The 26,722-nt window shown below is 35.9% G+C and overlaps 1 protein-coding gene across 2 annotated transcripts in view; it reads right to left on the reverse strand.

Moving 5' to 3' along the window:
- LOC132123561 (serine/threonine-protein kinase NLK-like) overlaps positions 1 to 26,722 on the reverse strand; it is a 66,017-nt gene that overhangs the window by 24,574 nt on the left and 14,721 nt on the right. For both annotated transcript variants that reach the window (XR_009426536.1, XM_059534261.1), the window contains exons 2-3: positions 10,734 to 10,863; positions 10,463 to 10,518 (exon numbers count right to left, since the gene is read on the reverse strand). Coding sequence is in view for 1 of the 2 variants with exons in the window: in XM_059534261.1 (XP_059390244.1) it covers positions 10,463 to 10,518; positions 10,734 to 10,863 (186 nt within the window). In the remaining variant the exon portion in view is untranslated. The remainder of the gene's footprint in view (positions 1 to 10,462; positions 10,519 to 10,733; positions 10,864 to 26,722) is intronic.

The raw sequence follows: 26,722 nt of genomic DNA on the forward strand, positions 1-26,722 counted from the left end.
CTTTGATAATGAACGCGATATTGCATAGCTTGTCAGTGATCTACGGCTCTGTCTATTAAATGCCGATCCATTTGAAAGCAGGTGATGGTGATTTACCGCTAATCAGGGAACCAGCTTTACTGACGAAATGCGCGTGACAAATCGCATGCGATATATTGCCCATCCCTAACTAAAATACATTTTCATCACTCCAAAGCAAATTAAAATACAATGAAAATGGCCAAAGTTTTTGTTTAGGCCTACATTTACAAAAAAAAAAAAAAAAAAAATTTTTTTTATAACAGACAGTAGTTAGCGCATTCATTTTCAAAGCCCTGAAATACTAATATTAAAACTGAAACTAGGTAAATAATCAAAACTAAAGTAAAACTATCACTTTTTAAGAGTTAAAACGAACAAAAACTAAGTTTGTTCTGTGAAATCTTGTGAAATCCAGTCATTTTAATAGGGATCCATGAGATCAGGAATTCTGTGTGACGGCGAAATATCACTCGAATTTGCCAAGTTGACCAAGAGAAAGCTGCTTGATTTGAAAATGACTTCTGAGTGAGCTGTGCTTCAGACATCCCTATACTATTAAAAAAAGAGACAAGAATTGCAAGGATACCTTAACAAACCATAGCTATAGCAAGTCCCTGGCAACCACCAGGTACCCTCTAGAATCGTAATGCAATGGATGTTTACATGTTTGTATTACACTAAATGCTGGCTTTAGTCTAAATATAGTTTTTGCTGTATCCCTAAATGAGGTGTTCACCCAGAACACCCTAGAAATCACAGAGTACCTGGCTAGAAACTTGCAATAACCACGAATAGCTTAGCAACCATACACCAAGTCCCTGGCAACAACTGAGGATACTTTAGCATTGTGGCGGCACCCTTACTTCAGAAAATCTAGTTATGTTGCTACAATTCGACATTATGTGGGCTCTAAACAGCCAATTCTCTCCCCTTTTTCTCCCTGAGATTTTCACATCCTCTATGAATCAAAAGCAATATTTGTTTCACAGCTCTTTGCGAGATAATAAAATATTACTACACTGCAAAAGGGCAACAGGCCTCTGCTGTCAATATGCCACACAAACTGGGTTTCTCTGAGTATTAAGTAACTTATTTAGTAACAAGCTACACCTAGAAAATGAACCTTGTCGAAAACAGTTAACAAGTCAGTAATATCATGCTAAAAGCGTGTTAATTTATTACTGCAGGACGACGGGGTAAAATAGATTCAGCTAAAAATTAAAACTCTGACAGAACCTCATGTCATTTTTAAACCATTATGGTTTGTTTTCTTCTGTGGCGGTTTTACAAAAGCTGTAAAGAATATACTGGCTGCGCTTTTCAATATAATGAAAAAGATAGGTTTACTAGAGGAAAATACCAAACTTTAAAGATATACAGATAAAGAATAACATGTGAGTGAGTAAATAAATACCAGATTTTTCATGCTTGGGTGAACAATCCCTTTAAAAATCACACTCGTGAGACTTTTTAACCAGGCTGGGAGTCTCAGAAGCAGACTTGTGAAGAGCTCCAGGCAGACCTCCACACGATATTTCGATACTCGCCTTGAGAACAGGGCTTTTGTCACGTGTCTAATTAGCCTCATGCAAATGACAGCCATGCTTGATTGCTTCACTGAAATGCAAATTACACATCTTCCGAGCTCGGTTCTCTGCATAGTTTAAACACACACATACTGAAAAACTGAATGAGGACTATGGGGAATGAAGTCTGTGGCGCTCCGTCGGTTCTCTGTGGCCCGTGACTTTCTTTATCTCCCCTATGACTCTCTCTCTCTCTCTGTCTCTCTCTCTCTCTCCCCCCCATTAAACTAGTGTTGAACCAGTGTTGCTGGATCACTATGCCAACTAGTACAGCTTGACTGTGGGTAGAGGTGGAGAGACACCTGTGGCCTGGAGCTCCCTTCCAGAACGACTAACTGACGGATACAGAAGGAAGTCAAGTGATTCTATTAAATGGTTTCCATGGTAAAGAGCAACAGAAAACAAGAACACACCTGCACCTATAGAGAAATGTGTACACAACTAGTCTAACACACCTCAAGACACTGAAATCATACAGAATGAATGCACAAATTTAACATTCACAATGCTATTGAGCATCTTGGTATATTGCTGCCGACTACAGCTCGATGTTAGACTAAAAAAATAAATAAATAAAACATTATTGGAAGTATTTAAAAATAAAATACTATTGTAGTCATTCTACTTTAAAATTGTACATTTAATTCAATGTTTTCAATGCAATGTAAATCAGAAGAATATTTCATATCACAAACAAAAAGCATGGATCCAAACTTTACATTAGGGATGCACCGGTTGACCGGCCATGAATTGGAACCGGACGGTATTTGCTTAAAATACGTGATCGGCAATCGGACGGTTTTTGGTCTTTTTTTTGGCCGTTTTTTTTCCAGAAGTGCGCCCGCGTGCATAGACTACATTGTAGTCATTCGCTATCACGTAATTTGTGTGGAAGTATTTCGAAATCTGTGTGCAGGAAACGGGCAGCCGTTCAGCACTGGAAATGCAGTATAACTTGCAAATATGTTTGAAAAGCCAGAAGTAAACGTCAGTTCTGTATAGGATTATTATTTTTCTTTTACCTTAAAAATACATCGACTTAATTTGATTTAAAAATCACCTGCTGTAGCTCACTGAAAAAAATTTGTTTAATTCAGCCAATGAAAAAAATTTAGGGTAATGATTCACATCTATATTTTTTAACTTGAGAAAATAGTTATTTATTTTTCATTGGCTCAAGTAAAAAAAATTAGATTTGAATCATTACCCTATTATTTTTTTAATTGGACGAATGAAACACTTTGCATCTTTGTTTTATTCGCATCAACATTATTTGATTTGAACATTTTGGAATAATTGATCTATATAGCATACTTTTTTATTCTCACTGGTAAAGCTTTTTTTTTTTTTATTTAAATCCAAATTTAAAAACTAAAACTAAAATACTGATTAAGAAACCTCTTATTGAATGTGTTGATTGTGTTGTTTGGATTGTAGAACTATGCAGTTGTTGCCTTTAATTTCACATGGTTACAGTTAATCTTTTAATTTAAGGCCAGTTCTCTGTAGTTTCAACACAATTCAAAAACAAAAGCTAAATGGTGATGTCTGTACCATCTATGTTTGTATTGAATGTAGGCTACTTACTGTGCAATTACTGCCATCAATTTCAGATGGTTACCATTATTGTTTTCAATAGCCAAAAGACAATTTGGCCTATTAAATAGCAAATAAACATCTTATTTATGCATAGTTTACTTCTTTCTTGTTTGTTGCTTAAAAAAAAAAAAAAAAAAAAAAAAAAATTCGGAAATTGGTATCGGAATCGGCCAGGTTGCTTGTAAAAAATCATTATCAGAATCGGCCATGAAAAATCATGATCGTGCATCCCTACTTTACATATCAACACCTCTTCATATAAACGTTAACTACGGCAGGCATCCTCACAAAGCCTACGATAAAGCCATTTACACTTGAAGGTCTTAAAGGAAACAGACAGTTCTGCAGGTCAGTGAACTTTGAACTGCTACAATACGTCTCTAAGATAATAAGAACTATTTATGACTATTCAAATGTCTCTCTTCCATAGTCCACGAAAAAAACAATCCTGTCATTTATCCTGTGGGAAGTCGTGGCCTAGTGGTAAGAGAGTATGACTCCTAACCTTAAGGTTGTGGGTTTGAGTCTCGGGCCAACAATACCACGACTGAGGTGGCCTTGAGCAAGGCACTGAACCCCCAACTGCTCCCCAAGCGCCGCAGCATAAATGTCTGCCCACTGCTCCGGGTGTGTGTTCACTGCTGTGTGTGCGCACTTTGGATGGGTTAAACGCAGAGCATGAATTCTGAGTATGGGTCACCATACTTGGCTGTATAGTGCACTTTCATTTCACTTTTCACTTTAAAACATGGTATATGACTGTCCAAATACATATTCAAACATGTTTATTTTTAGTTTAGCTATCTAAATGGGGACATTATAGTCTTCTATTGTTTTGATTAAACATTGTTATACACTTTTTAAAATTAAAACACCCCTACCCCACACAGAAAACTTTCTGCATTTTTCCATATCAAAAAAAAAAAAAAAAAAAAAAAAAAAAAATTCTAAGTACAGTCTCACACACACACGCGCACACACACAAGCCCACCCCCAAACATGCTGCACAAACACAGCTTACACATAGCCTAGACACTCAGATTCGCAAATTCGTACAAACACATTGCACACATAGAAAGGGGGGCTTAGCCATGTGTGAGACCGAACACGGCTTTCACAAAGTCCTCTCACATAATAGCAAGGTTTAATCGTTGCCAGATGCAGATGGAGGGAAGTGTATTTCACAGCTTTGCTGGGTGCTAATTGACCTGCTCAGAGACCGGGGGGGGTGTGAGGGGGGTTCTGCTAATTCTGCTGCTACAGTCCTTTTGGTAATTAAACCCAGCGCACCTTGCTTCTGTCAGCCCATTGGCCATTGTAACCTTTTATCTACGACATCCTGAAATTCCTGCCTCAGCAACAACCACAGAGAAATGGAACTGGTTTAGCAGGTGAAATCACATTTTAAGCTTCTAAAGAGTCATTTCATAACATATAGGAATATAAAGACTTCAAAGGAATAGAAAAAAACAGCTGAATACAAAAACAGACACATACCTAATGCACTTTAAATGTGTATCACAAGCAGCCATGTGAGTTCAGTCACTGACATTAACAATAATTCATCGATGTCTTTGTCCTTAAAGCATACATGACTCATTCCGCAATCATGAAAGCAATCTGTATTTGAGATGAGGCTTCTCACACCTTCAGCATGTGTGCCCAGAAAACACTCTGCCCAGGCAAACGCTTTCATATCATACCACACAAATGATCACTGGCTCAACTTAATGCTCAAAATAAAATAAAATAAAATAAAATAAAATAAAAATATTTTTTTTTGGTAAAACAATAAAATAACAAAGAGATCAAATAAAATAAGAAAAATTATGATGAATAAAATAAAATAATAAAATTAATTAAAAATAAAACAACAAGATAAAATAAGAAAGATAAGATCAAAATGAAAGAACATAATAAAATAAAACATTAAATAAAATAGATTAAAATAAAATGAAATACCTACACATAATATAAGCTCATTTTGTGTGAACTGCTCCTTTAATAACATACCTGTCTCACCTACACCAGAACTACAAAATTCAGAACCACTTTACCTAATCGCTGCTTCATAACTGAAGACATAGCGACAAACACTCTGAAACAGCCTTGAGCAGAGTTGACACTGGTTAAAAGGCCTTCTTTCAGACATACCACAGAGAAATCCACATCCTCTTAAACTAGCAACCTTGTGACAACTGTATTAAAGATGAGGAAGATAAAACAAGAAAGTTGCAGATGCATTAAAAAGCTTGACTTGTGCTCAGAACACAACTCTGCAGGTTGCTTCTCTTGACATTCTGAGTTTATTCAATAATAAATGCATGATAGGGCAGCGAGTTGCTTGGCAGTACTGACTGAAGCCTAGAGTAACTGTTCTTGCTATAAATAGACTGCTAAGACCGCATCAGGGGGCACACACCCTCAGTGTGAAGTGCTGTGGTGAACACTACCTGAAGATCAGATATTTTACTGATCATAGCATAACACTACCTACTCTGTCATTGGTTCCACCACAAAAGTAGATACATTTTATGCTTAGCAACATAATTTATGTGTGAGAAAAAAAAAGTAAATGTTGAGCTTTCAGCTTATATATATATAAAAAAAAAAATATATATATATATATACACATATATATAGACACACACAAATATTTCTTAAATATATGCATGCATGTTTGTGTATTTATAATTAACTATATATATATATATATTTATCGATTTGACAGCCCTAATTTTTATATTACCATTTGTGCTTCTAAAAAATTAAAACACCCATTTTAAGGTGTAGCCAATGAATGAATGAATGAATGAATGAATGAATGAATGAGGGGGCATGACAATAAATGACAAATAAATAATATCTTACAGTTGAATTCTGGTATTTTAGAAATGGAAACACAATAATAGCTTCTAAAAAATAATTCTCATGTGAGATTCTACAAAAAGTTACAATTCAACTGTAAAATTGATCTAATAATTAAAATAAGCGCAGATGGAACTTCATCGCCCCAAGTACTCTGCTGATTTATCCTTTTAGTTCTCGAGTGCATCCCTAATGCATTTGTGTGTGTTTAACTGCATCCTGCAGGACTGTGATCCAGAAAAGTAAGCACAGGCTCAAATGGAGGGGAGCCATCCCATCCCATCCCTGGGAATTCTGTTATGACCCAAGAACATGAGAACACGTGTACCCATACATGTACTGTGCCAAAAAAGCACCTACTACTTTGGCATACTGTACATAGACTGCAAACTATAGGGAAGTATCCTCTCACATACATAGTTGAAGCACATTTGAGAAGCTGGAAACCCAGTTCACAGAGCTAAACCACTGACAGAGCTTTGAGGACAAGCTAAATTTAACTGTAAGAAGTAAACACAAAAATAACAAAAACAATCCTCTGAAAGCACCATAAAACCACATAAACAAGAGAAGTTCTGTTCCAAAATCTAGAGAGTTGTATTCTAAAGGCCATGTAACCTTATAAGTGACCAATTTAGAATGCTCTACCCAGACAGCAACTCTACACACAAATACAGTTCTTCTCTAACAGAGCACTTACAAATATTGAGTGAAATATTTCATTTTATTTACATTGAGATATTTTCGGGGATATTTGTTTTACCTTGTCCGACATTGTCCAAGTATTATGGATTTCCTTCTTTACAAAGGATACATACAATGTTGCCTTAAGGCTGGTATACACCACACAACTTCAGAAACCTGAATCACATTTTGGCCAACACTGCCAATGGTTCCTTCACAGAAATAGATGCATTTTTGATTTAAATGTTGAGCTTTGTTTAAAAACAAATACAATTTAATACAAGTAATATATTAGTCATTATTAGGTCTTTAAAGGGGACATCGGATGTCCATTTTCCACAAGTTGGTATGATTCTTTAGGATCTTCATGAAATGTCCATAACATACTTTGGTTAAAATTCCTCTTGCATCACATTGCTAGGAGATCTATGACAAATGAAAACGATGCATTTCAAAATAATAAGCATGTTTGATGTCCTCCAACTGGATGGAATCATAGTCTGAAACAAAAAATGAAATCAGAATGTGTGTGCATCACACAAAACACTATTTTCTGTGAAACCTGTCGACTCTGACTACCCAAAATCTGACCGGCTCGGACTTTTGGCAACAAGCGTCGACTCGTCCAGACTGCAAATCGGGGCAAAAATCTGGGCTAAAGCTACGTGTAGTGTATTCCAGTCTTTATGATTTGCACAAAACGAGGTATCTTGAGCAACAACAGCCTTCGCATTGTGAGCATACCGTAAAATGCTCCCTACCAAGGCAGCAAACTAAGTTTTGAGCAAAAGACAAATAGTATGTTCCTGCAACAGAAGGGAATATGTTTGTAACAAACAGTTACTGATTAACTGAAACGCTTTTACCGCAGGCATCTGGCAAAATGCAGCGTATATGAAAATGCAGTCGAGCAGTCAGATGAAGAAATAACAGCCATTATGACAAGGAGCATTGAGCACAATTCACACATCAGTCACGGAGAAAGACGCCATTCAGCAAAAGATATAATTAGCTGGAATACACAGTGGCAGTGCTGTATGAAATAACCTTTTCAAACAGGTCTGCTGAGGACCAGCGAGATCCCTGGGCTCTGGAACATTACATCACACTTTATGTGTGAATGGTACGTGTAGTACTACATGTTGAGGAACACACATTTCTGCATGTCTAATAAAGCCGCAGATATACGACTCAAGGAGCATTTATGTTTTTATGCATTTATGTTTTTGTTTCTTAATCCATTCAAAATGAGAGCACAAAGGTTTTAGTGTGCTGTGAAAAGCAGAAGAATATGAGTCTTTGTTTAATCGGTTGAGTAAATAAAAACGTTGAGAGACAGTGGCACTGAGGGGGAACATTATCACAGAGAATATGAATGTTCCTCTGCACCTGTGTGTGTGTGTGTGTGTGTGTGTGTGTGTGTGTGTGTGTGTGTGTGTGTTTGAAAGTGTTTACAATCCCTCATTAGGCTGCTTCTGTAGAAATCTTTCTCTTGAAAAACGTAATGAAAAACATGAGCACTATAGTAGTAATCACATTATGATTTTTTTTTTAAGAGATATATTGCACTTTTTTATCATATTGTTTTCTGCAAACCATCCAAAATCAAATAGTCACAAGCAAAATAAATAAATAAATAAAATAAAAATTGAGTAAAATTGACGGAATTCTGCAGAATGGATATAAAAGTGGCATGTGTTAAATGTACAAATGCACAAAAAGGCAAGAAACTTGTACAGTAGATCTCTGTTTATGATGTCCATACGTTAATACTTTATTATAGTATTATTTAAATACTATTATATTATTTAAGGCTATTTTGAATTAGCTCTTTAGTTTTAGCAACTGTACTTTTGTTTTTATTTCTATTTACCTTTAAATTATTATTATTATTTTTAGTATTTCAACTTACATTTTTATTTCAGTTGGTTGCCAAGGCAAGGCATTTTTAATTACTTTTTTATGTTTAATTTGTTCTTCTACTATTTATATTTTATCTTTGAAATGTATTTCAATTAAGGGAAACAAGTTGTCATAGTTGTAGTTTTTGTTAACTATAAAAAAACACTGGATCATAATTTATACATGATCTTTTTCCACCCTACTATATACATGACTCCTAATGTCACATCAATGAAGATTACACATTCAACCAGTTTTGAAGCTTTCTTGTTATTTTTGCATAAATGTTACATTAAAATCATATTTCAAAAGCGCAAGGAAAATTATGTTTCCCACGATATGCTCCCTTTAATGCCCGTGCCAAAATGGAGAAATGCAAGCGTGCACTATGACTGAATGTGTATAACCTCTCTCATAGCCATAAGAATCAATCACTGTAGAGATCTTAAAATATAAAATGTATGTTTCTTGGCATGTTCACCCTTTTTTTAGTGGATTTACTTGCACATAGCATTATTTACTGACGTTATACGTCTTTTAGATGATTTCTAACATTGGGAAGCGAAGCCGAATCCAGAACACAACCAGCAGTCACGCTGCATGAGAAACGCCTAAAAATACAAAAGCACAGGATAAATCTCCTGGCTAATTAACACAAAAGCCTTTTTTGTTCCTGATTTTAAAGAGCTAAAATTCCAGTTCATTTAAGAGGAAGACTGTTCAGCTCATATCATAGAAAGCCTCTTGGTATTTGATGGGAAAAACACTGTGTATCGGGTGACCGGCAAGAGCGGTAAATGGGAAAGTGTGTAATTCCTCTGATTATATTATATACCAAATTAAGAAGCCGGGAATGCCTTTAGCATCCAGCAGACTGCATCTAGGAAACATCAGAGGAAAGAAAAAGCCTGAAAAAGAACTTTTTCTGAAATCCATCTGAACTGACATCCCCATATTCCGCTAGTAGAGCAAAACCATTACGCGATGGAAAAAAAATCCTTAACCCGCGATAAACAGAGAGCAAGCCAGACCTGTTTTGCCTATATTGTAAGATGACATACTAGTTTCCTTAAGTACACCCACCCATCCCATCAAAAACTCTGAAGCACAGCATGAGGCAATACATTACCTTGATCCTACTTTAGCAACCACAAAAAAGCATTTGCGCAGCAATTTAAGACTTTAAAACAAGCCTTCAGATGACTTCCTTTCTATGCCTGAGCTCTGAAATCTACATGCTATTGTTATCAATATTATTGTGTTCCTGTAGCTCAATTGGTAGAGCACTGCGATATCAAGCGCAATGTTGGGGGTTCGATTCCCCGGGAACACATGATAGGTAAAAATTGATAGCCTGAATACACTGTAAGTCGCTTTGGATAAAAGCATCTGCTAAATGCATAAATTTAATTTAATTTTAAATTTAATTTTTTTATTTATCATTATGCTAATAATAATAATTATTATGCACATATTCATATAAATCACAAAATCTTTAGTCAAATCATTTAAACCAACAAAAACAGCTAACCTGGATTTAAAAAAAATAAATGATATATTAAAATATTTATTTTAAAATCAAATGTGCAAATTTGTGATGGCCAGATGTTAGATGTTCTTGATGATGCTCTTTAGATCATTCGCAAATCATGCTCATCGAACATAATCATCGGGTTTTACACATTGCAGATTTCAGACCATCATATATGTTATCGGCCAGAAATAATAAGTACATCATATTTTTGAGATCAGAATCACTTAATCTGACAGCACCTGGTAGTTCAGCTTACTGTTTAGGATACATTTCCTCAAAGTAGTCGATGTGTGGAGGCTGCAGGATATCCAGAGCTGACAGCACCTGTGGAGACACAAAGACAGAGCCAGAGGTCAGCTTTAATGCCAGAGAATGTAGGCACTGACGCCAGCCTTCATGTGACATTTGTTTCCCAGGGACAACCAGAGCTAGCCAGGCTCACGCTAGTGGCACCATGGGGACGGCACGTAGATGGCGAGAGTTAGGTAACACGAACAGATGATAAAACAAAAAACAGTAGGGGATGGTAGGAAGCTCACATTGTCGTGCTTGAAGAAACAAAGCATCTTCAGCTCGCGGAAAACCCTCTTGCAGGAGACGAGGTTTTGGAAGACACTGGGCATCTTTTTGAGGGCCACGCGTTTGCCGTCTCTGGGGTCTGTCACCGACCTGGGGAGAAAAGATGAGAAATAAGTGATTAGGCAGGGTGATACTATACACCTAAAAATATTTATATATACACATTAGTGTTCAAAAGTTTTATAGTTTTTCAACAAAGTCTCGTGCTCAATAAGGCTGCATTTATTTAATTCAAAATAAAGTAAAAACAGTAATATTGTGAAATTGTATTATACAATTTAAAATAACCGTTTCGTATTTTAATATATTTTAAAATGTCATTTATCCTTGTGATAGGAAAGTTGAATTTTTAGCAGCTATTACTCCAGTTTTGAGTGTCACATGATCCTTCAGAAATCATTCTAATATGCAAATTGGGCATCCTGGAAAGATTTCTTCTTATTATTAATGTGTAAAACAGCTGTGCTTTTATTTGAAATAAAAAGCTTTTTTTTAACATTACAAGTGTCTATACCAGGGTTATTCAAATCTTGTCCTGGAGGGCCAGTGATCTGCAGAGTTTAGCTCTAGCCCTAATCCAGTGGTTCCCAACCTTTTTCATCTTGCGGCCCACACAACCAAACCCATATGTTTGCGCGGCCCACTGCAAAAAACATTAACTGACCCCGCTATTGTTGGGTTAATAACTAAAGTAAAGTAAAGTACTCAGAAGCTAGATTGTTAACTGTCTTTATTGAATGAACAGGCAATGAACACAAAATAACTCGGGCTGGCACCTGCTCAGCAAAACGGGAAAACACATCCAGGCAGAGCTCGGCAGCGGGTAGACAGTCAGCGGAGCAAGCAGTCAGGAGGAAACATGTTGACACCCATTTATCCACCAATTTATCCATGTTTGAATTTTTGTTCTGTAGCATATGCAGCAAAAATATCTAAAATAAATTGGTGGTTTATTCTAAAACCAATCAGCGAGCTCGAATAGTGGAAGCATAGTTAGTTTAATATTTATTTTTTGTTATTTAATTATCATAATATATATATAAGAAATGATGTTATTATGTTATGATTTAAGACATTTTTACATATATATTAACAATATTATTATTTATTTTAATAGTAATTGGCGACCCACCTGCAATACCAGCGTGACCCACTAGGCCGCTGCCCTAATCAAACACACCGGAGCATGCTAATCAGTGTCTTCAGGATCATTAGAAAATCACAGGTAGGTGAGTTTGAACAAGGTTGGAGCTAAACTCTGCAGCGCATTGGCCCCTCCAGGACAAGATTTGAATAACCCTGGTCTATACTGTCACTTTTGATCGATTTATTGCATTCTTACACAATATATTATAAAAAAAGTTTCAGGTAAAATTTAAAAGAAACTTTCTGACCCCAAACTTTTGAACAGTAGGGTGTATATGGTTGTGTTTTTCAGTTGATCTTCATCAATTTTTGATGACACAAATGAATCACTGAATGACTGTTATGAATTCGTTCACTAAAACAGACAGTCGTAACGTGTGATTCATAATAATTAAAAGATTGAATCTTACTCTTAAACTAATATTTGCAAGTCACGATCGAAGGAGGGATCTTGAAATTAGTCACCTGACGTGAAAACTTAAAGATTCAAATTAAATGTGCATTAAAATAACTGATATTCATACTGTTGTGTAATTTTATTTTTTGTCAGCAAAAACTTTTCAAATACATAGTGAATATGTGATATATCGGCCAGAACTTATCTGCAATTTAATCATATATTCTGATGAATTTTAAAGAGATAATTTATTTGAAAAAAAAAGGCAAGCGCTGAAGGGCCCTCAGTAATGGCTTTGAATGTTGCCAGTTTGTGAACATCTTTTGTCGTCACTGTACTAGGAGCAGCTCGATGTGACCTTACTGAGAGATGCCAATTGGCATAAGTGCCTCTTCTTCTTCCCTGAACAGTAACACATTTTCAACAGCAATGTTAAACACATTACACAAATGCAGCTATCATTTCTCTAGCATACGGTGTCATTTCAACTCTTCGCTGTACAATGCTATAATGCCTGTTCATTTTTATGCATAGACTATGTATGAAAAGATGACATTTTCTCTCTTGAATTGATAACGTGCATGATTATGAAATATAGCTATGTGTATTTATGCAAACTATAAAGTGCACAATAAGCCTCAAACAATACACAGACAGGTCATATCAAATGTATAGATACGATTTCCATAAAACAGTATGCTTTAGCTGTTTTTGTCATATAATAATGTGACTAGTAAACCTCAGAGGTGTGATCAGTGTGCACAATAAGTGTGTCCCTGTACACCTCACCTAAAACAGAACGGAACATTCAGATTGAAAAACAATTCATGCTCACGCAAACACACACACACACACACACACACGTGTCATTTTTTTTTTTTTTTACAGTAACTAAAGCACAACTGAAAAATACTAATATACACTACCATTAACATGTTTAATGTTGGTAAGATTTTATTAAAAAATATATATATTATATATTATAATATATATATTTTATAATTAAAAAATTATATATATATATATAATTTTTTAATCACCAAAGTGGCATTCATTTGATAAAAAAAGCAATATTGTGAAATATTGTTGAAATTTTAAATGAATATTTTAATATTAACTAGAAATGTTCACTTTCTAAAGAAAATGTGAGTGGTGCTTGGCTGCTTGCTGTGGCAAATCTCGGAACTGTGCAGTTACTAGGGTCTTTTTATCATGTTTTAACACTTAGCAGATTGCTATTAGCCTTGCAGAATACAGTATTCAATTCTTAAAAAAAAGCTTTTTAACAGTAATGTATTCTATATAATAAACAATATGTTATATCACACAGAGTGCTTGATATGTTTACTGGAGTACTGCATGCGGCGGGAAAGTAAGACAAAGTGGAACAGAGTGGTGATGACATATATTAGAGATTTATAACTAAATAAGGTGTTTATTTAGGGTATGATGAAACATTGATCGGGAAAATGAATGATTAACTGAGAAAAAGGTCTCTTGGGTCGGCTCTGTGACACACAAAAACACACACACACACACACACACGGTCACGGCATGTGATTCACAAGCTGGATTAGAAAACAGCACGAGGAAGAGGGGGAGGAGAGAGAGAGAAAGCGAGAGATGTTTCTTTTAATAAAAAGGCAAACACTTCAGCACTGCCATCTCTCCTCAGTATCAAAACAAAAGCTACAGCAGGAAATGGAGACAAGTTTCTTGGAAAATAGAGCAATAAAGAAAGACTGTCTTGTATAGATATACACACTAAATGAAAATGTGACAGAAAAACGCAATATATTTGCACAGGAAGTTATCCAGGGATAAAAATAATGGAGTTTGCTTGCACATTCCAATCAGTCTGTTGCAGCAACACAGCTTTAGGGGCGGGGATATCTGTGTTTGAAACCTGTTTGAAAACAATCAGTTTTGCAATTCAGTTTGGTGATGCAAGTGGCAACACTTCAGATTTATTGTTTCACATATAAAAATATGGCGGTAGAATTAAATATTAATCATATTTGTGATGTAAATCAGTTGGTTAAAAAATTATATACAAGTGAGGGAATCATCTCAAATTTAACTCATTTAAGCTTTCTCAGCAGCCTTGCCTCAAAAGCCCTCCTTCCACTGTTTCCAGGTGGCAGAAAAATAATGGCAACATGTGGCCATGTGAGCCCACACTTCAGGACTCACACACAGAAGATACCTCCTGGAGATAGCAGAGCGAAACGTCTACAATAGAGAGATACGCTTCACTCTTACTGTCTATTGCTACATCTATTTCTCACTCTCTTTCCCCTCTGCTTTTAATCATTGGCTATTCAAAGATGAAAAGCCTTTCTGAAAGGGAAAAAGATTATCGGAGTACTTCAAACATGGCTTTTCTCTCTATAAGAACACATGAACATGTCTTCAGAAACAAAAATGGCTCTTTTTAACATCCTTCTTTATGTTGTAAAAAGCCATGTAGAGGTTGATTTAAGGGCTAGCTGACTACAAGTGGACAAACCCCTTGGGACTAAAGAGTGGTTAGATCCATCTGAAAGTACAAAATGTCTCTCTCTCACACAAAATAAATCTTGAGTCTGGGTTTTTTTCTGGGGATGTTGCACTTTTAGAGCAGCATATCAAGTTCACAATAATTCTACGTTCTTCATTCTTTCGAGATTGTCGTGTTCTGTTCCATTTTGTAGTGTGTCGTCTAGATGTTTCTGAATGCACAATTTAGCCTTGCAATACAGTAAGCGTGCACATAACATGTCTTTCAGTCAGTAAGTTAAGCCTGTGGGTAAACTTTATTTGATGTAATTAATTTTCATGAACAAAGGCTTTGCTTTGTTTTCACATTGGGATAAATTATGGCATATAGACATGAGGTAAATGTGAAGTAGTTTAAGAGCTTTTATGTTGAAAACATTTATTAACAATATTAAAAATCATTACATTTATATAACGTTTAAAGAACATTATTAAAAAAAACACTAAAATACTTCAAAATGTAAGGGTTTGAAAGTGGAATATTTACATAGATATTACATATACATTTAATACACACACACACACACACACACATATATATGACTACATCATGAATTATCTGTTAATCATTATTATTAGTTAATCATTAATGACTAATGAAAGTTAATATGTTTGGTTTGGGGTCAGTAAAATTAATACAGTTGTAATGAATTATTAATTAAGTTATTCATTTCAATTCATCAAAGAATCCTGAAATCCTTTGCATCACAAAAAATAAATAAGATTTTAAATAGATTAAAACAGTAATGTTAAATTGTAACTATTTCACAATATTACTGTGATCAATTAAATGTAGCCTTGAGACAATGAGACACAAAGCATGAGACACTTCTTTAAAAAAAAAAAAATCTAATTTAACCAAACTTTTGAACAGTACTCTGGGATCAACGCTAAGGATTTTTTCTACTGCCCAGGTCGTTGGCCCTGCCACAAAAAATTTAATAGTTTACTTTATATTAAAATTTGTCTAGACCGTTGGATATTGCAAATAAATAAACTTAAAAAAAAGTAAATATCCTCAAATGCTCTGCCATTGACCTTCTCGTCAAAATCAACCACCATTGATCACTCAAGGTCTTGACCTTGTTACAGCCCTAATGCTAAAACCATACACTGTACAATGTACTTTTGAACAAACCTGACTGTATACAAACTTGACTACATAACAGAATGAATGTAGAAGCTATCATTCAACACATCCATTGACAAACACAATAACATGCCATCGTATTGTACTGTGTAATTATACAATTATGCTGTGTACATGGAGATAAGAACTTGCAAAGCTGGTCTAGGAAACGTAGAAGAATCTCAGGTGCAAAGCTCAAACTCCAGGGGAAATCTGGAAGTGAAAATCCATAAGACAAAAGAAAAGCTGATAATCTCATGAATACTACAAGAGCCATATCCACTTTGCGTAGCCAAGTCTCACTCCTTGAAGGTTTGTTCTAGTCTCAAAGGCTATTGATTCTGCTTGGCTAACACATGCAGATCCGTATCGCAGACAGATTGCCGTATTTTGTATCAATATAATACCAGTTAGTGGATACAACAATGTGCTGATGAAAATCTACCCCAAACCAGGAGAACGGGAGCCATGTAACAAGTGGTTGATTCCTGCTGAAGTGCATCTCGTGATAAAAAGCCTTTCTGGAGAAGTGTTTTTATTTGGGTTGGCCGCTCTGAACTGTGTGAAACCTATAGAGATCAGCCTATAATCTGAGGCCAGACATTTTACCTCAGTCACTAATAATTCAACATCAACCATATTCACATTGGTACTGAGGGATAATGGAATGTTTGAAAACAATTTAATAAAAATAAAAACTGTATTTTTAGAAACCAAACAAGATTTCAGGGTGCTGGCAAGAGGACGTATTTTTCAGAGAGGCTTATTTAACAGTTTCAAGACAACAAATAGAAGCCAATTCAGATTTGAAAAACTTCATATTTGTTTACCTTTTCCCTAAAGGAACTGTCCTCTAAGTGTTTGGTAAATTGCACAGTGCTTTGTAAGTATAAAAGTTCACAATGTAAACTGCAAACAGAAAATATACAATTACTAATTATTAAAAAAAAAATTAATACAAAATTATAGCCAATTTAAAAAAAACACAGAAATATGCATCTCCAGCTATTGTTCAAAAGTTTGAGGTCAGTAAGATTTTTAAAATATATTCTTTTATTCAGCAAGGTACATCATAAATTCATCTACAATTGATCTACCAAACCGCCTTTTTGTCTCATCCCAAATCAGTATGGTACATTTATAATAAGTGATTATTTTTGGACTATTGTAGTCTGTTCGGTTCGTCTCCGCTGCAGAGTAACACACAACTGTGTGAATCGCCCTAGACAGAAACTTGGAAAAGTAGATCCGGTTAGAATGTTATTCCGTGGGATGCGTGCAGTTTTGTTTATTGACCACTAAAGCGCCAACATGTACATAGTGTTGCTTTAAGCAGCAGTAATTGTTTTCTCCATTAATAATAATAAGAAATATTTATTGAACAGCAAGTCGGCATGTTAGAATAATTTCTGAAGAATCATGTGACACTAAAGACTGGAGTAATGATGCTGAATATTGAACTTTTAAACTTGTTGAGCACCAACATGAAAGTTCAAATGTCATATTAGAATTAACGGATCAATGCATGAACTTTCAATCCAAATGAAATCCAAATGTTTAAGAGGAGTTAAGTTAAATCACATGTACATGATCAACAAATTCAAGACTGTAGCACTCGACCGACAGTGACCGTTCAGTCAGCTGCTTTGAAATTCTCTCAAGGCGGTCCTATACCTATTTTACTGTTGAGCCCTGAGAGTTAAAAACAAGCAGGGAGAAAACACATTCAATGGCACTTGACAATTAACTGCTTACTTAAGTGCATTAATACTTAATGGCTTCTCTCATGCCAGAAGATGACAGACGCTGTTTCAAGCGTATACAGACACTGAATACTTCATGTACAACATTTTAAAGAGGAACTAAACACTGTTGATTTATGATACATTGCCTTTTTTGCAGTCGCAGAGGAAAAGCACTAAGAGAATCTGGCTTTTTCTTTGCCAGCCCTGGGAGGATAGAGTGATTGCAGGGTTTTTGGCAGTGCCACACAGCTCTCCATCCCCAGCCGCTTTGATTTTCCTAATTAATCTACAGAGCCCGGCCTGTTTTCCACCCTTCTGCACAGATTCTTCCCCCTCAACCTCAAATAACACACAGCGTCTGATTCGCTGATGAGTTAAAATCAGCACGTCAGTCAGAGTTTGCGTCAGAGTCGTTACGCACGTTGACTGTTTAACACGCTGCTCCCTTGAGGTGGATGGGGTCTGAAGGTTGTGTTTGAATTAGCCTAGCAAGGATTAGCATATGCCTGCATAATGAATCAAAAAGGCAGCAGCACATCGTGTCAGACGATCTGAAGTCCCTGCACGATTCATGTGACACACTTCCACCAGCTCTTAGAACAAGGAGCCAGTGTGAAACTTCACCTTCTTCACACTGAATCAAAACAACGTGTGGTTCTTCTGAAAAGACAGCTTCCTTTTAGCTCCAAATGTGAGCAAATAAAGAATTGTATTGTCAAACTCCAAGAAGAATTGCAATATGATGGGATATAATGTTGCAGAGATCAAATTCATATTTATATATAAAATAGTTGTTTATGAAGTAACTAAACAGCTTTATTGTTTGTAGAGCGACACACAGGCATCTCTCTCTCGATTGATAATTAATTCAAATAAATGCAATAATTCACTCAAATAAATGTGGTCTTATTGCACTATTTCACCTCTGTCTGATTTAAAGCGGGCAGAATGCTAGAGCTAATGAAACGCAACTGATGAAAATAACCGTCATTTTTACCCTTCCGATCCAATATTGCACTGCAAACATCATTAACAGCTTTAACTTGTCAGTGCTGGCAAATGATTGTGGTATAAGCATGTTGGGTGGCTCTCCATGTCACGTATTAAAATCATGCACCATCCCTTGCATATATCCATGAAAGTAAATAAGTAAATATTTGTAAAATAAATAAATGTAATAAAATGCATTTACTGAACTGATATATATATATATATATATATATATATATATATATATATATATATATATATATACACATTAGTGGTGTGTATAGATAATTTTTTTAAATCTAGATTAATCTCACTGTAATCTTGGAATTAATCTAGATTAAAATGGCTCATCTGAATTCTGCCGAAGGCATTCAGAATATTTGTGCTGCCCAAATAAAATAATGACTAAAAGTAATATTAAGTCTTTGAGAACGGGTTTCTCAGCCAGGTGGTGCATTAGACCAGGGGCTCATCTCCTGTTTCCAAAATGCATCAAAAAACTGCTTGAGAAGCTGTAAACGAATTCTACATTGCACAAGGTGCAAACAACCTTACGCCTGTTTCACACATAATCCGTCTGCAGTGTGTTGCGTATTTTTTTAGCCACCCATGTTAACGGATTCCAGCGTTCATGCGGTTGCGGTCTGTCAGTGCGTTCCAGGAGCATTGCGTCTGCAGCAGTGCAGCGATTGTTCACGTACCGAGTAGCGGACTGCAAACGCGTCCTGTGTGAAAGCACAATGAGTATGAGTCCGTGCTGCTTCTGCACCACATACGTAACGCACACGGACTGCATATGCACTGCAGACGGATTATGTGTGAAACAGGCATGTATGGTGTTATTTCCCTGTCAAATGTCGAGAGCGCATTATTGTAGCGCAAAAGTAGATTAATATAATACACGAGCACGGATCTCTCTGCTCTCAGACACACGTTGCTCTTGTAAGAATTTTCTCTGGGCTCGCTCATACACGTTTACTTTAAGCGAAGAGGAGAGATTCGCGATTGCACTGAACACGTTTTAGGTGCAGGCATATTCTCTGAGCGAGCCCAGAGAAAATTCTTACAAGAGCAACGTGTATCTGAGATCAAACGCCCAGTTCCCACGCACGAGCAGAGAGTTTTGTGCTCCGCACATTATATTCCGTGCTCGAGGAGAGAGATTCTCGCTCGCACACATCCGCGCTAAAATATCAAGGTGAAAGTCATCATAGCTCGCGTAGTATAGACCCAGCTCTCAACCCAACTTTGAGAATAGATCAACGGCGATAATTTTTTTTATCGCCCGATAAGAGTCTCACGTTAACGCAGCATGTTAACGCCGATAACGACCCACCATTAATATATATATATATATATATATATAATTTAAAATAAGACTTATATTAATTGTATAATATTCCATATGAATTATGATCTTAAAATCCCTTCAATGTAAGGCATAAACTTAACCTTTTTAAATATTTTTATTGTGTGTGTATAGACACACAAATACTTTTTTTACTATATTATAAATAGACAAAAGAACTATATATGTGTGTGTGTGTGTGTGTGTGTGTGCATAGAATACTGTAAATTTAACTTGGACAGAAAGTGGGACCAGGGATTAGGGCTGCACAATTAATCAAAATTAAGTCACATTCGCGATTAGGCAAAAGCTACGATTGTCATGTGGATCTTGTCAGTAAAGCCGGTTATGTGATCAATACTAAATCTCCATCACATGCTTTCAGATGGAGCAGCATTTACTGTAGTTCACTGACAAGCTGCGCAAACAACTTTCATAATCCCAGAACGATTTCTTCGATTTCATAATCGCGCGATTCAATCGGTCTGTGATTAATGAATGCGGTTTTGCATAGCTTGTCAGTGAACCACAGTAAACGCTGCTCCATCTGAAGGCACGTGCTTGAGATTTACTATTTATCACAGAACCGGCTTTACTGACAAGATGTACTAGACGATCACATTCGATTAATCATGCAGCCCTATAATGGGGTGTCTTGCAACCAGTGTTGCCAACTAAATTTCAGGGGAAGTTGCTAAAGGAAGGTCAATTTGTTGCAAAAAGTTGCTAAATGATGTTGTGATGACATTGCGCGATGACATCATTACATAACACGCAAAATTGTCACTACATCATTTATTATTATCAAATTGAACAATTGCAAATAGCAACAACTTAATTAATATGATGTGTTTACTGCTAGACATCTTTGGTTTCCTCTTTTTGTGAGATTTAGATGGAAAATGTGTACCTTGTTATAGTTACTTCGCAAAAGTTCCTAAAAGTAGTCAAATAAAATTTTAAATAGCTAAATTTGTTGCTAGGTGCTTTTGGAAGAAAAAGTTGCTAGGGTATGCTGAAAAGTTGCTAAATTTAACAAGAAATTGCTAAATTGCAACACTGCTTGCATCCCAGTAAAATTATCAGATATACTCTGGAAACTCCATGTCGAATATTTAAATGAACTGAAAATTAGTTTAAAATAGCTTTAGAGGAAGTACAGCATGTCACATTGTCACTTGCTACCCAATAACACACAATATGAATATAATGCAAGCCTTTCAAATATCACTTTGACACAAGAGAAACAGAAACTGAATTGCCGTGGATCTGAATGAGCCGAGCCGGGGCATTCAATCGTTCTCACAGACTCACTTTCTTAAATCTAATCTGGCTATAAATCAGATTAAAGAGTTAATTTAGGTGGCAGATACAGAATATTAAAAAGAAGTCACAGCAGAAATGAGAAGATGGGATTACTGAAGATTTATGTATTCTCTCTCACAGGCAACAAACTCAAATCAAATGTTCATGGAATAAGCATAAATTATTTGCAGGTAACAGCTTGTCAATCTTATTACCTTGGCCTCAGTTCATTTATGTTACTTCATAGAAAGAGGAAATATGACATGTTGAAGGCTGGATTCAATCCTGAGCACGTGCCTGCAGCATGTTAGCCAACACAACCCAAAAGTCAAAACCCTGACCCACAATCCATTCTCAGTACATTTACGCATTTCAGCCTCAATTTTACCACAGAGCAACACAATGTTAAGTGAGTTGGAGGAAGGTTGTATTCTGATTAACACTGTCTGTCATGCGAGGAACTGGTGGTTTGTGATGGCTTTAGTTTAAAGAAATTTGACATCTAAAATATCAGTAATTTAAAGCAGGTACTTTCATTTAGAGAGATTTGAAGTACTTTAGACTTACTTAAGTCCCCATCCTACTTCTACAGCTGTCTGTCCATGAAAAAACTGCTAGCAGTCAAACATGGGGTTCTGATATTGTGTTGACAGTGCAGTACAGTTCACATTAATAACAAAATAATCGTAATCAAATACATTCCTCTACTTGTTAAAATACAAGTGCATTGTTACAAAAAAATGAGTGTTAAATGATTGGATCTGTGCATTAGGTGTAAATGCAGCCTATTATGTTGTTAATATTAATCAAAACACAATATTGACAAGAAAAACAGAAAACCAGTTATGGTCTTGGCTGGATAACTGCTTCAGGTTTAATAAGCCAATCGAACATGAACAAAGCTAGGCCTACTGTGAAGAAGAGAAAAAAAAACAACCACAAAAGAAACTGCAGAGCTAAATTTAATTACAGACCTGCTTCATAGGCAAACTGAGCATCAAATCAGCAATGTATTATATCAAATAATCATGCAGTGGAGACTACAGCAATTATTTAGGTAGTTTTGTTCTAAATTTGATTACTTTTGTTCTGTTTTCTTTTCTTTTGCTGTTTTGTCTATTCATGATACTGTTGTCAGACACCTGAAAAAAACTTAAAGCACTGTTCACTTGATTTGGATCTTTGTTCTATTGTTCAAAGTAGTTTTTTTTTTTTTTTTTTTACTTGAATAAGATTCAATGTGTTAGGCTGAGGCAATGAAGTGTGTGTGGGACAGAAGCCTGGACGGCAGCGAGAAGCACCCAGTTCTCTAAAAAGCCTCTGATTCATCGTTACTCTGTGTTGTTCCAGGTACCCATTCAGCCAGTATAAAGAGAGATTGCACACAACTACAGAAAGGTATTAGAGTTGTAAATATTAAAAAAACAATCCTCCCTCCCTTATTGCTCAAATGAAAAAAGGAGGAACTGAACAGAACACAAAAAGGGAGAAAGAAAGAAATGATAAAAAGAGAGAGAAGATAAATGGTTTGTAATCTGCAATCAGCTATATGAAACTATTAAATGTATCTTTATTGACAAAACACCAAAAAAAGAAAAAAAGGAAGAGGCTGTACACAATATAGGGAGTGATACTGCACAGTCTTGGTCCAGTTCCAATAATGCAAATAATGTTATTACTGAGAATAATTCTCAATTTCTCAGAGAAAAATCATTTAAAAAAAAAATGTTTTGGTTCTCTTGGAATATGTTAAAATGAATGGTTGGAAAAACGTGTCATGACACTATATAAGTTTCAGCCATGCTGCCACCTGCTAAATGACTATTTAAGTTAATCAACATATGGTGTTTTCGAGTTTATATTTTTATCTTGCATTTGAGTTGGCAGAAGTACAAGATGTGAGGAATACAAAAGTGCCCTTTCTGAAAACATGTTAATGGTGTCATTTTAAACACTGACAGAGAACAATTTAATTTTGCTCATCTGCCTCTTAAATCAATGAACCGTTTTAAAGGAATTATGCAAAACTAACTTGAAACCGAGTTTGAAAATATGTCATATTCTAGGTTCTTCAAAGTAGCCACCTTTTGCTTTGATTACTGCTTTGCACACTCTTGGCATTCTCTTGATGAGCTTCAAGAGGTAGTCACCTGAAATGGTCTTCCAACAGTCTTGAAGGAGTTCCCCGAGAGATGCTTAGCACTTGTTGGCCCTTTTGCCTTCTGTCTGCGGTCCAGCTCACCCCTAAACCATCTCGATTGGGTTCAGGTCCGGTGACTGTGGAGGCCAGGTCATCTGGCGCAGCACCCCATCACTCTCCTTCTTGGTCAAATAGCCCTTGATGCCTTCAGTGTGACTCTACAATTTTCATAGTCATGAAAATAAAGAAAACTCTTTGAATGAGAAGGTGTGTCCAAACTTTTGGTCTGTACTGTATATATATATATATATATATATATATATCATTAGACAGTAACTGATATGCTACCAATATATTATGCATCCCTAATTGGTGTATAACTTTTGTAATAATATTTCATGTTAAAACTGTAAAAGCTAAAAAAAAAATTTGTTTCCTTTTCTGGTTATTCAAAGGTGCTCAATTCCAATTTTCTTCCGAAACTCCCAATTTGAAACCACTAACAGGCTGAATGAACACTAAATAAATGCACAGAGACAGAACATACAAAACACACCCAGACAGACAGACAGACACACACAGTCTCTCACACACACACACACATACACACACACACACACACACACACACACACACACACAGTGGCACTGTCAGAATCGATCAGAAAGAAACTGTGGAGGCCCAAGGGGAAGATGGAATATAATGGATTATAGTGCCACACTTTTGTGCTCCCTCCGGCTCGGAAGGCTGAAAAACATAGGAAGACAAAGGGAGGGCTGGGTGCCATTGGAAAATTTAGGGGGAAGTATTCATTTAAGGGGGGCATTAACAGTAAGAGAGACATGAAAGTGCTTCTCTAATCCATACTCTGTGTTATTTGTTTAGTTCCTTCCAACCAGAATCAAATAGTTTATTTCATCTCTCTTCAAAGCACCGCAGAGGATGAGAAAACAAAGCTCATGAGGAGGGAGGCAGAGTGAGTGAGCATATGCACAGTGGCTCTCTGAGGATGTTAAATACAAAGTGCTACAGTACATGTGAGGCTCTTTCACTGCTCCCTGTATGCGACTGGGGCCATTTTACATAGACCAACTGAGTAGGACATGAAGTTTTCCCATAGTGCAATCTCAGTTTGCTCATCTCATAACTGGAGTGGAATGTAGTGCACGAGTCAAGTTGTCATTTGAACAGTGTTCATCCTTTTTTTTTAAATGGTAGAAATAAATACAATGTGAACACTGTGCCTAACATCTCTTTTTATGTTCCACAGAAGAAATTCAGAAGGGTTTGGAATGATAAGAGAGTATATGAGGGGAGTATATGATGATTTTTCATTTTTAGGTGAATTATCACTTAGAACTGACTCATAAATGGTTTGTAAAAATAATGGACTTATTATTATATTTTTAATCATCAGAACTGTTCTCCAGCAATCTAGACATTTCCTCCAGTCAGCCGGAAGTTTGAAGCCTCCATGAGCCCATTAGTGGAACTAGAAGGATTCTAGTTGAATGTCCAAGGGGCCACGGTCAAGCTGCAGTAACCAGCGACTCTGCTGTGGGATTTACATGCCTACAGTGGGAGGTAACCAGCATGCCAGGCCAAGGGCAAGTCCTGCATGTGCCCTTCCAGCTGCTCAGACTCCACACCACCCTCCCCCCATCCTCCAGCCCCACTCAAGCCCTCAGGTAAACACATTCAAATAGGATCAGAGAGGTGACCATATGGTAGCCTAACAACAGCGGTAATTTGGAGAGGATTTTCGGGTTGAAAGAAGGTGGTGGGGGGAGTACAAGAAAAGAGACAAAAGTACACACTGGAGTATGATAGTCGCGTTTTGTTCATGTCACTTACGGTGTTAATTTAACAAAGATACAACAGACGTCTTTTATTTACAGTGGACTCAAATGAAATGAATGTTTACTGTAGGCTTTGTAAACAAATGTAAAAATTTTGTAAAAAAATATTTAAAATATGCTACTTTTTGGAGTCTCTTATCTTGCTACTACTAATTATAATGATAGATGAAATAGAATATAATTAAAAGAGGTAACAATTTTAATGATAAAGCACTATTTTTATCATTTTTATTATTATTATTGTTATTATGTATTAATAACAGAATAATAAGAATGAATTACTATCATTAATAATTATAATTTAACAATATATTTACATTATTCTTATAATTAACAACATAATTATAATAATAATTTTTATTGTTAGACAAAAACGATATTATCGTCATCAATTAAATGAACTAAATTAAATATATAAACTACACATTTTCAATTATTAAGAATCAATTCAGTCTCATTTATCTTTTGAAATAATAATAATAATAATAATAATAAAAATAAAACTGCTTTGCTGATATTATAAAATAATCCTACTAATAACAATAATTAAATAAATAAAAGTACATTAATTATCTGTATAAATATTCACCATTAAATATTAATACAAATAATAAAAACAGTATTTTTAATTATTATCAATAATTATTATCAATAATAATAATAATAATAATACAAGATTCAAGATTTATAATTAATATGTATAATAATACATATTAATTATAAATCAGATCACTAATATTGCGAAAGGTCTGGCATGCAATAAACTTTGCTGAACCAAACTGCCAATAGAGCTTGGGAGAGAAAAGGGACAGCATACATGGACCAGGCACAGTCTGCAGCTGGAACATTTTAGTGCATCATGGGGAAAGGAGAGAGAGTGAAAGCAAAGAGACTAAAAGATGAGTTATCATCGGAGGCTGATTGTGTCTTGTTTGGCTTTGAAACTGTATGGTTCATTTCCTCACAGAGGCCCCAAGCACTCGTTAGACCCGGTGCCAGCCAAAACTTAGGCTCAGCAACTAGATCTGTGCAGGCTCTAGAGTGGGTATGTGTTTGCATGTGTGGCAACTGTGAATGACGATGAAGGAGAATGTGTTGAACACTGATAGCAGTGGCAGTGAAAGCACAGAGTCACACCCTGAGGTGGAGCGGCCGGACACTTTAACTCGCTCACAATCTTTCACGCTCCCAACATCGAGGGTCACTTGGTGAGACGAACCAAGATCGCATTTGTGAGACTTTGCTAACAGGACATAGTACAAGGACAGTCAAAAACTGAGAAAACGTTATTTAACTGGGTTAGATCAGATGCCAACCTTGAAAGCAGAATGGAAATGAGGGTTCACAGTAGG

The sequence above is a fragment of the Carassius carassius genome, chromosome 41, assembly GCF_963082965.1.
Source record: "Carassius carassius chromosome 41, fCarCar2.1, whole genome shotgun sequence".
Lineage (NCBI taxonomy): Eukaryota > Metazoa > Chordata > Actinopteri > Cypriniformes > Cyprinidae > Carassius > Carassius carassius.